Source organism: Misgurnus anguillicaudatus, chromosome 21 (genome assembly GCF_027580225.2).
Source record: "Misgurnus anguillicaudatus chromosome 21, ASM2758022v2, whole genome shotgun sequence".
NCBI lineage: Eukaryota > Metazoa > Chordata > Actinopteri > Cypriniformes > Cobitidae > Misgurnus > Misgurnus anguillicaudatus.
The window spans coordinates 15800030-15812130 of NC_073357.2; the positions used below are offsets into that span (position 1 = coordinate 15800030).

At 37.3% G+C, this 12101-nt stretch overlaps 1 protein-coding gene across 1 annotated transcript; it reads right to left on the reverse strand.

Moving 5' to 3' along the window:
- Window positions 1-1088: 1088 nt before the first annotated feature.
- LOC141353198 (GTPase IMAP family member 7-like) lies at window positions 1089-4332 on the reverse strand. The gene is made up of 2 exons (XM_073859677.1): window positions 4193-4332; window positions 1089-2534 (listed from the first exon to the last, which is right to left on the reverse strand). Exons 1-2 carry the CDS (start codon window positions 4197-4199, stop codon window positions 1297-1299), a joined length of 1245 nt encoding a protein of 414 aa, XP_073715778.1. The 5' UTR covers window positions 4200-4332; the 3' UTR covers window positions 1089-1296.
- Window positions 4333-12101: the final 7769 nt, after the last annotated feature.

Consider the following 12101-nt stretch of genomic DNA (forward strand, 5'->3'; position numbering starts at 1 on the left):
AATACAAAGTCGGATGTGTAAATATATATGGAGCTTATACAGGGGAAGTTTGTATAGAAGTGTATGTTTAAACTTAAGCTAGAAAAAAACTGTTTTCATCCTAAATAATCATAGATAAGTTTATTTATTCTTGTGAAAATAATTAATCTTGAACTACACAAACAGAACAAGTGAAAGACATTTAATTCTGACAACCAAAAATATACTTAAATATAAATTATATAGTGTGACCATACAATGAACATACAGTGATTATATTTGATTATATATGAAGAGGTTCCAAAACGCGATAAACACCATTAAAAAAAAAAATTAGTTACTGCCCAAATCAGAATTATATTAGGTCAGTATTTAATAGTAAATTCTTAATTTTACGCAAAATACAATATCCGCCATGTTATTCTGTCTTCTTTTCTCACTTTTTCCCTAAACGCAATAAACACCACTCCTTCCTTTCTGCAGAATGCAATAAATCCGCTCCACAAATTACAATTCACGCATTGTAAACAAACAATGGTGGCACAATGAGTACACAGAATCCTAGTTTTCCTCATCTACTTTGTACTTCGTGATCAACAAACAAACAAAAACAAAATAATACTTTGATGGCATTGATAAACCTGTGGAGGTTTTCTGTGATGGGAAAGAAAAGTAAGTCATCAACATCTAATAATTTACGCGAGAGACATTCGGGAGCCGGTTGCTTGTTCTCCCGACAGCATCAAGCTTCTCTCATGCTAACACATTCCCCAGGGGATCTTATGAAAAACTTTCCATAATTTTAGTCAAAGCCAATGAAAATCAAGCAGGACCAAAACATTTTACAGCTGATTGCTGTGAAAAAAATGTTAAGCGACGACGTCCCAGGTATAACCGCAGCAATGACAGTGTTCTTAATATGACAAAGTAAGTGTTTTGGTTAATGCCATTAATGTTTTTTTTTATTATTGTTGTATACCACATGGCATTTGTTCAACTAAATGCATATACTATAGTAAAGATGAATGCACATTTATATTTTGATTTAAAAGATTTTTAGCATTTTGAAAAAAAAACTTGTCATGGATTTATTGCATTTTGTGGAAACAATAATTCGTTTTTATAATAAATCTTTGAAAATCAAGTTTGAATTTTTTATGTTTTTTTATAACCTAAAGATGCTATGTGAAAGTTTGTATCAGAAAATAGTGGTTTTCATCTTGTCACTTTCTTGGTATAGAAAACACGTTTTACAGAAATAAGTCAAAATGGATTTTGGAACCAAACTCTTCATATGAACATATAATACAATTTGTTTTACTCCTTTTTAAAAAGTTTGAATTTGTGTTTCTCTGCCTTTTTGACAACGCCTTTTGCGTTCTCATAGTTAAGTTTTGCAGCATTCTTTATTGCATCTGAAATGGAATCAACGTCTTCAGCTGCTTTATATCCAGTGACTCCTCCTCCAATTGCTCCTGCAAAAGCTGCAGCTCCCAGAATGACACCTGCAGCAACTCCTGAACTTGCTGCTCCAACCCCTGCAATACCTGCAGCAATTCCTGAACCTGCTGCTCCAATACCAGCTCCTGTGACACCTGCTGCTCCAATACCAGCTCCTGTGATGAGACCTGCCTCTGCCACTGCTGTTCCTGCTGCTACACCTGTGGCTCCAGCAGCTGCTGCTGCTCCTGTGGCTCCAGCAACTGCTGCTGCTCCTGTAATGCTGGCTGCTTTAAGTAAAGCCACAACGGATGCTACTGCAACACCAATGCCAAGGAATGCACCAGTCAGTGTCCCCGTTGTTACTCCTGCAAGTTTAATGAGAAGTTTTTTGTTAACCATCTTTTTTGCTACTTCTCGTTTCTCTTCTGGAGACATGTTTTCCTCTTTGATGTTCTTTATCTCCTCTTGAATTTCTTCCTCTACCATTTGTAATAGCTCATTGGTGTAGCAGCTGCTCTTATTGTCTTTTAACTTCTGCTCTACGGTTAACAGAAGATTTTTCACCTGGACCTTGTTGCTCTTGTATCCCATGTAGCGTTTGTTCCAGTATTTACTGTCAATGACGTGGCAGCGACCTCCACATTTATCAACAAGCTCCTGTAATTTTGAACTCCTCTTCACAAATTCCTCTATAGTTTGACCCTCAAGTTGTTCACCGTGAGTGAATAAAATCACTGAATGTTTAAATGTATCCTCTCCACAATATTCTAAAATTTTATCCACAATCTCCATTTCATGTCCTGTGTACCTTCCAACCTTTAAAACAATGGTAAAGACATCAGGACCTGGAGCGCATTCAATTACAGATCTAATAATCTCCTTTTTGATAGTCTCCTCATCAGTACTTGTGTCCATAAGTCCAGGTGTGTCAATAACTGTGATCTTTTTCCCATAAACATTACGGTCTCCACTTATACATTCATATGTCACAGATTCAGGTGAAGCTTTACTCATGAATAGTTTCTGTTTAAGAATGGTATTCCCAGCGCTGCTTTTCCCATCTCCTGTTTTCCCAAGAAGTACAATCCTCATGTTTGGTCGAGAGTCTGTGGCTATTTGAAAAATATTGTTATAAAACTATCTTTTTTTAAAAATTGATAGAGGTTTGCCTTAAATGCATAACAACAGTAATGTGATTGTGTCCAAATTCTCTGTCCATATACAGTTAATTGGTCAAAGTTTTGGGAAAAGATTAGGAATTTAAAAAAAAATTAAGGTTTGATTTTAATTTAGTCCTCCCTGAACAAGTTATTTCACAAGAGAAATAGTTTGCAGAAAGTCCATAACACAGATTAATAAAAGAAACAAAGTAACGCATAAAAGTCTCCGCTTGACTAAAGCAGTTGGCAGAGAAACTGTTAAAATAGCACCTCATGTTACATTTACAGGTTCTGCAGACACGAGAAGAGATACAACAGTACAGCTTAAGACAGATATGCCGTTGACTTTTTGAACGACTATTGTGTACTATAGGTTGTGACGTCACTGCCTGCGAGAAAACGGATAATTCTGCAAGTCCCATGTAAACGCAGTTGTCTGCATAGCCGGCTTATTGATTTGCATGTAAACGCATGAAAACAGTTTTTTATAATAAGCAGATTTTTGATAGTTATCCGAATATGCTGTGCATGTAAACGTACTCAGTGGTTCTCAACTTCAGTCCTTGGGCCCCCCTTCCAGAACATTTTAGATTTCTCCATATATAAAACACCTGAATCAGTTAGTGTGTTAATTAAGGAAACTTTCAAACATTCTGGAAGGAGTCTGATGAGTGGAATCAGGTGTTTCATATCAGGAGATATCTAAAACATTCTGGGAGGAGGGGGGGCGAAGACTGGAGTTGAGAACCACCGCTCTATATTATTATTATATACATTATATTATACATTATTATAGCCTACTTCTTTTTTGTACACATATAAAGAGAGGATGCACATAATGACAAATCTTCACGCTTTCCTTTCTCACTTTTTAAATCTCTATATGAAAGTGTCTGCTTAATCTATAATGTAGATGCCCGTTTAAGGTCAATGAAGAGACTCATACGCAACTACAATAGATACAAACATTCAGGTTAGGAAGTCAATGCCAAACATTTAAGAGTCACGTGTGTATGTAAACATTTGGAAAGGGTGACCAGTGTAAATTGACATTATTTTATGTCAGCATTTTTTTATGAAGTCAGCACGATTGTGTGTTTGTAAACCACTGAAAATAATAATTGGTGTAAATTGTCATTATTTTATTTAAATATCTTTATTTTTATGTAGTAATGTCTTTTAGAAGCTATATATATATATATATATATATATATATATATATATATATATATATATATTTCCCACAAGACAAAATAATAACAATTTACACCAATTATCATTTTAGTGGTTTACAAACACACACACCTGACTTTTCATGAATCGTGCTGACTTCTTAAGCATCACAGAATATTTGTAAGAACTTTCTGTAAACATTTCTCATGTCAATAACTTCAGGGCAAACCCTAATTTCCCAAATTGTCAGCATTTTCCAAATTCGGCAAGTTGTATGTAACACGTGACCTTAACTGTATTTAAGAAAATTAAAACTTTAAAATAAAAACATTTCTCTAGAAGCTTTTCATATACTCAAAAACTGCAACATAACTGTAGCCACATTAAACACTGATTTTCTGTTGTATTATTTAAAAAAATATATGCTTATTTCTTACCTCCCATTATTCTTGTTTTATCTTGTAGTAGTCCACTGTACAATATTAATTAATCATATTTATCTACCAACTTATCCAGTCATGGTTCACAATTTAATAAATATACAAAATGTGTACACATTTGTCGTTCGATTTCTACCAGCAAGGGCTGGTGTTTCACTACAACACCCTTAAAATGAGTCAGTTTACACTACATGAATTACAAGAATTACCGGAAAGTTTTCTGTACCTATTTCTGCACCTCATACTTCAGATCATTCACACCCTCATGTTCCTTGAGAGTTTAGTTTCAGTTAATACAAGAAAACATTCCTGTTTTTTACTGTAAAGGGAAAGTGGATTACATGGCAGGAATTCATTAAGGAAATTATATATTCTTATGAATTCTAACGAAAAGTCTCTAAAAAGTGATCAATTTTCATCTTTTCATGTGATGGGGTTCAGTTGTTATGCTTTACTATACACTGACTGAATATAATAAACCTTAAACATATTAATAAAAAGTATGACAGCACTTTTCTCCCTTCTGCATCACACTGTTGACAAGAACTGAATGACATCACTTCCAGTCAGTGCTGTCACACATGGGTGGGTCTAAATTATTATGAGTGACAGGGTTGATTTTAGACCGGTTATGCCATGAGTCTTAAAAAGTGAAGCCGCTGGCTCTTTGATCACCCCCTGGTGGCATCCCTTGGCTCCAAACTGACGTTTTTACGTAACATGGCGGTGACCATCGTCTGACATTTTTTGGCTTCAATTCATTACAATGGAGGGAGGCAACGTCGCGTCATCCATCTTGTTTTACAGTCCATGGTTTAGACTGTAGAACTATTTTGTATAATATATTTTTTTGTTTACAAGAAAAGAACACAAACAAATGCTTACATTACAGACACTGCACATTTTATTCATTATTTTCTGAGTACACATTCAGTAAAGTGCCCCAGAGACATGGCAAAAAACCGTCACTGTAAAAATTCAGAAAAGGTCAAAATTTTCTAATATTGTAGAAAACTTTCACTTTTCATTGTCCTATGGCTTTGTTAGCTCTGATGTTGTGGTGCTGAACTCCAGCACATCACATGTTAGTAGATCACGCGCAACTCATCAGCTTTGCTTATTTGCTACCCTGAACTTATTTGCGCTGCTCTTAGTAGATTGTGTTGGCCATTATGGAAATCACCTGCTTTATTTAATTTTAAGCCTTCTTAACACCCAGATATTATCACTCCCATAAGGGCTTTTTTGGAATTGCGCTCTCACGTTAATTTGCCCCTTTTAGTAAATCTGGCCCCAACTTGAGTAAGTTTGCTTTTCCTCACAAATTGTCCCTTTGTAAAAACTTTTTTTGTACTTACACTAGTTGCAGGAAAAGATGTTTAGATTACATTCTTAATATTCTACTAACTACTGATGTATATTAGTTTATTAGCAAACTCTTTGAAATTTGCAACACAATTGTGGCATTCCTCAGTAGGTTTAGCAGAGCATTTCATTGATATATGTTTTTTTAGTTTTATTACTATTGTGCTTCTGCCAGGTTGAGAGCGCTGTGGCTATTGTTTATCTCATTGGTTTGTCCGTGGGATTAAAGCGTAACTAAACCCCTGGTCAGAGCCTGACTCCACCCACTGGCAATATTTGAAAAATGCAAGAAAAGTGGGCAGATCTCAATGGAGATAGAAGGGACGAACTAAGTGTGTGGTGAGATCGTAACAAGGGCGTGGTGAGCTTGAACCTGCTTACGTCACGAGTCATTTTTTGGACCCAACATCCAATAGGAAAATTCAACTGCAGTAGCCACCGTTCAACCTGAAGAGGGCAGCACTCAGACGTTTTTAAACCATATATTGTAGTATTGAAACACTTTATATCCAAATGTCAAAAAACGTACTAAAATCAATGAACAGCACTAATAAAGCATCATTCTTACAGATCATTAACTAAAAAAAGTTGGTTTAGGGTTTAGTTACTCTTTAAAGAGTTGATGGTATTTGGGTGCTTAAAGAGACTAAACTCTTGGTGAGGGCAGAAAGACTAGGGTGTACGGGGAAATAGAATAGGGAGGAAATAATCACTATTGTGTTTGTAATTTGTAGTAGTAAATTATTATGAGTTTTGCTGTAAAATGGTTGAGTTAGGCTTATTTTATAACTCTCCTAGTGAGAAGTTGTTTGACCAAAGGAACCATTTTATGAAGATACTGTTGCGTTAATTGTTAAAGCAGCTCTTGACCCCGGATGGAAGACGGCTGCGGCGCAACCGTTCACACCTCAGGAAAGTTCCGGTGCCTCCTGCACCAGGTGAAATGATAATGACTAGGTCAGGGAGACAGTCTAAGGCTCCTGAGAGACTAGACCTTTGAACATGAAACACGTGCATTTACACAACAGAGTAAAAGGAAAAAAGAGTCATAATTTTCTGTTTGAAAAGTTGAATGTTTATTATAAAACATATATTTGATTTGTTGAAGTTTACAGTTACTTTAAGATAAGTTTACAAAAAGGGCTACTGTGAAGTAAAATGCCTTCTGTTCATTTCTCTGGTTACACGGTTAAGCTAAAGAAGGAATACGTAAAGTTGTAAAATAAGTAAGTGAAACAATGGACTAGCTATACTGTTAAATGTATCCCATGTTCTGTTAAAACAAGTATTATTTCATCTAAAAGGAGGAGATGTAGTGGCAGGTTGTGGCCACCTGATGGGGCTAAAGGTCCAGGTTGTGAGAGGAATAACTGAGTAGAATAAATAAAGAGGTGTCTGATTTCATCCAGTGAGTTGTATCCTTGAATACAGAGTATAGAGGAACAATACAGGAATGACCAGCAGGTGTTTACCATTAATATCTCTATAAATGTCTTTGTTCTGATGAACCCAAAGGAAAATATTTTGAGAAATGTTTTTAACCAAACCATTTGTGGACCCCATTCACTTCCATAGTAGAAAAAAATAATACTATGGAAGTTAATGGGGTCCACGAACAGTTTGGTTACAAAGATTCCTCAAAATATCTTCAGTCATGTTCATCAGAACAAAGACATTTATACAATTTGTAACAACATGGGACTGAGTAAATGATGACAGAATTTTCATTTTAGGGTGAACTATCCCCTTAACTATAACACTGATTCAGTGTTATATTTTTAACACCAGCCTTTCTTAACACTGATCTTGGTGTGGATTATATAAACACCAAATAGTGTTGATGCAACACTGGTAGAGTTAATTTAACACTGGGGATTTTGCTGTGTGGTATTTGTAGTAAAACTAGGCTAATACAAATCGTGATCAATCTGCCAAAAAACAACAACATTACATTTTCACAATATCAAAATCATGACTAATTTTCCTAAGAAAGTAACTATACAAAATGATACCTCTTTGAAAGACGGGGATGCACACCTGTAAATCAGCTACTACAGCAAGGCCAGAGACGAACATGCTCTTAAACAAAAAAATATATATGGAATAATTTGTTTATCTTTAAATAACAGTAAAATAAATAAATATAATGTTTGTCCTATAAAGTTTTAAGAGATAATGTTTTTTCCACTTTTATTGCTTATTTATAGACTTGCTAGTGCGGTTAACAGCGTGTTTGGTGCATTTACCTTAGAGTTTATGTAGGTGAAGTTAGTAATATTGCTGTTTTTTGGTAATAGTAATACAATTTACATGTCAATCCTGTTTTTTTGTCTGTTTATCCATTTCATTATGCTGTTAAGTTATGTGTGGATATTTATTGCCATATGAGACGTTCATTGCCATTAAAGGGATAGTTCGGCCAAAAACGATACCAAACCCATGATCCACTCACCCCCAAGCCGTCCGAGTTGCATATGTCCATCGTTTTTCAGACAAACACATTTTCGGATATTTTAGAAAACATTTTAGATATTTCTGTTCATCAAATGCCACGCCACGGGGTCCAGCAATAGTCCACGACCCCCAAGTCCAAAAAAGTGCGTCCATCCCCCACAAATCAAATCCAAACGGCTCCAGGACGACAAACAAAGGTCCCCTGCGGGCAATCCGCGCGGCGTTGCTGTAGAAACATCCATATTTAAAATGCCACCAACTCCACAAACTAGCCTCCGGTAGCGCCGCCATCCTAGACTCAGGAGAGAGGATTAGCGTAGTGTACGCACTTTTCTTAGTGACGTATGACAAATTCGGAGGGCGGGGGACAGAGCAGCAGCACAGAAACTCTGTACGCTGCGTAAGCTCTCATCCTGAATGCGCATCACTCCAAAATGGCGGCGCTACCGGAAGCCAGTTTACAAAGCTAACAACATTCTAAATATGGATACCTCCACAAAAACACCGCACGGACCACCCACAGAAGACCTTTGTTTATCATCCTGGAGCCGTTTGGATTTAATTTGTGAAGAATGGACGCACTTTTTTGGACTTGAAGGTCGTGGACTATTGCTGGACCCCGCAACATTACATTTAATGAACAGAAATATCTAAAATATTTTCTAAAATATCCGAAAATGTGTTTGTCTGAAAAACGATGGACATATGCAACTCGGACAGCTTGGGGGTGAGTAAATCATGGGTTTAATATCGTTTTTGGCCGAACTATCCCTTTAAACGAATACTGTCATCTAATATTCAAATCATATGTGGAATAATGTGTGCGTCTTTGAATAAATAAGAATACAGTTCCTTTGAAAATAATTTTTGTCAAAGTTTTGAGAAATAATATTGTTGTGAGGATATTTATTGCCATATGAGACATTTATTGCTGTTGAATACTTACGTATATAATATGGAAATCACATAGCAGAAAATATATAATGTGGTATACTACAAAGTTACCCTGCTAATTATTCTGACCACCAGGCTAGATATTTTAAACATCCTTGATCCACCAGAGTAAACTATGTAAACTAATCTCAACATTAAACTTGGCTGCAGGATCTGGAATGGAAAACAATGAAGCAGAGATAAACCAGGAATTTAATTTATCAAAGGCCTCATGAGCATCACTGCTCCAGAGGAAGCTCTCCTTAGTGGCGGTGAGTGCATTAACTCATTCACCGCCAGCCTTTTTGAGAAAAGTTGCCCACCTGCATTTTTGTGATTTTAACAAAATTTTCACAAAATTCCTTGCAGGAAAAATTATTTTCTATAAATATATAAACATACAAATTATATCAAATTAAAGAACACACCCTCTGCTTTCAAACAAGCAATAAACAAACAAACAAACAAACAAAATGGGGAAAAAACGTTTCATTATATATTTACTTTTTCTACTTAATTTAACCACTGAAATATGGATATTTCTCTTAAAAAATACAACATTTTGAGCAAAAAGATTAAAAAAATGTGTTTTTGTAAAGAAATTTATGTTAGAGATCAGACTCAGAATGACTATCAAACATAAAGAGAGTTAAAATAAAACGTTATATTTTTTTAACTTCCGTTTTTGATAAATTAGTTTTTGCGCCATCTGGTGGATAAAAGCGGTATTACACTTTCACTTTGAAATTCGTCCAGAAAGGCATACTTATTAGTTAAATATGAACTCATAAATGACGAGATAACTCGTCAATGGCGGTGAATGAGTTAAGTGGCTTGTCAACCTGACCAAAATTTCTGATTAATTGTCTGTAAAAATTGATGAAGCCCAGAAATTGTTGCAATTCCTTACAAGAGTCTGGGACTGTCCACTCAGCGTCCACTCTGATCTTAGCAGGGTCAGGACGTTTCCCGTCGGTGGCCATGACACAACCCAGGAACGACTCCCTATGAAACTCGCACTTCTCTGCCTTAGCAAATAACTGGTTCTCTAATAGATGCTGTAAAACTCTGCGAACTTGCTGAGTGTGCACATGCATGGAGGGAGAAAAGATGAGAATGTCATCTAGGTACACAAAGACAAACTTAATAATAATGTCCCTCAGCACATCATTAACCAGAGCCTGGAAGACAGATGGTGCGTTTGTTAATCCGAACGGTAAAACACAGTATTTAAAATGCCAGGAGGTTGTATTAAATGCTGTCTTCCATTCATCCCTCTCTTATGCACAATAAATGGTAAGCTTTGCGCATGTCTAGTTTGGTGAAGAAACCTGCTCCCAGCAGAAGCTTAAAAGCCGTCGATATTAAAGGTAGGGGATACCTATTCTTAACAGTGATGTTGTTTAGGCCTCTGAAATCAATGCAATCAATGTTTTTTTGTCTTCTTGAAAAAAAAGAACCCCGCTCCCGCAGGAGAGGTAGAGGGGCGAATGAGGTCGCACGAAGGGCATCACAAATATAACGTCCATTGCCTCTTTCTCGGGACCAGATAATGAGTAAATTCTACCTTTATGTGGAGAAGTGCCTGGGAGGAGGTCGATGGCACAGTCATAAGACCGGTGAGGAGGCAGGGAGGGGCTTTACTGAAAACCTGGAAGAGATCTGCATACTTTGCCGGGACCCCAGTCAGATCGGCCGCCGGAACCTGAGAAACAGAAAAAGAAGAACCCAAAGAAGCAGAACCAAGACAAGACACATGACATGAATGGGACCAAGCTAAAATAACATTATGCCGCCAATCAATGTGAGGGTTATGCTGTGACATCCAAGCATGCCCTAAAGTGATGGGAGAAAGAGAGGCACGCAGGAAATAAAGCATAATCTCCTCACAATGATTGCCAAAAACAAAAAGACTTACGGGTGTTGTGCAGTGAGTAACCTGTGCAGCCTGCTGTCCCTTGAGAGTCCAGATGGTCAGGGGCAGAGAGATGGCAGGAATCCCCCACACTTCTGGATTTCTCTAGGGAGAAATCCAAAAAAATTCCTTCTGCTTCAGAGTCTAAGAGGGCCCAAAAGGAATGTTCAGTGCCAGTGAAGGACAAGAGGACCGGCAGCTGGGTACTTGAGGCAGGGGAGATTTAATGAATGGCAGTACCCACCAGGACTCCCGGTCTTAGCCAAGTGTCCCAATCCACAACAGTAAAGACAGAGTCCGTTGATTATCCACCGCTCCCTCTCCTTAGGTGTGAGATGCAACCTTCCCAGGTGCATGGGCTCGCTCGGCACAGGAGAAAAGGCAGACGTGGAATGGGTAGTAGAACCAGTCGTCTCGTCCAGGAGAACATGATGGTGCAGCGATGGAGGCGGTGCATCATAGGACTCTCAACACGGAGCGCAAGCTCAATCAAGGAGTCGAGAGAATGTGAAAGATTGTGAGTGGCAACCTGATCCTGAATATCATTCCAAGAACTGTTCATGAGGGCCGCCTCGTTCAGCCACATACTGCCACCAGGGTCTGAGGCTATGTTTACATTAATGCGTTTATCCTTTAAAACGCATTACTTTTGCTACGCTTACTCCTTTCATTTACAATACACCACCGTTTTTGACCCTCATAAACGGATTTGTTCGTAAACGCTGCAAACCCTGTTTTAGTTTGAGAACTCAGACGTTGCGCTGCAGTGTAAATGAACGTAGACGGAGTCTTATGTAAACGAACAGCTGATGTTAACGTGACAGCGCATCATTTTAAAAGTACAAATTATTTTTATTCAGGTAAATGAAGGTTTGCAACGGAGGTTTTGCCAAAAATAGTAAACATCTACCAACCAGCTATTATAAACGCTATATCAGATTGTTTTAACATGTATCCTTAGAGATAATGTCTGTTTTATATTTATGTTTGAGTATTGTTGGGTTTGAATATTGTTGTAACATTGTTTGTTTTGTTTAAATTTAGTTAGCCTATTATGAAAGATAGACTGTAATTTTAAACGCCATATAGGGCGTTGTAAAGGCCAATATGAAGGGAGAATTGTAATGGGTCAGACATTATTTTCGAGTTTAACACTCTGGGGTCGGCTGCGGCGCAGGCGCCGCAAACTCTTTATTTTTCAATCACTCCGCAAAGAGACTTAGATAACTCTGCTGATTT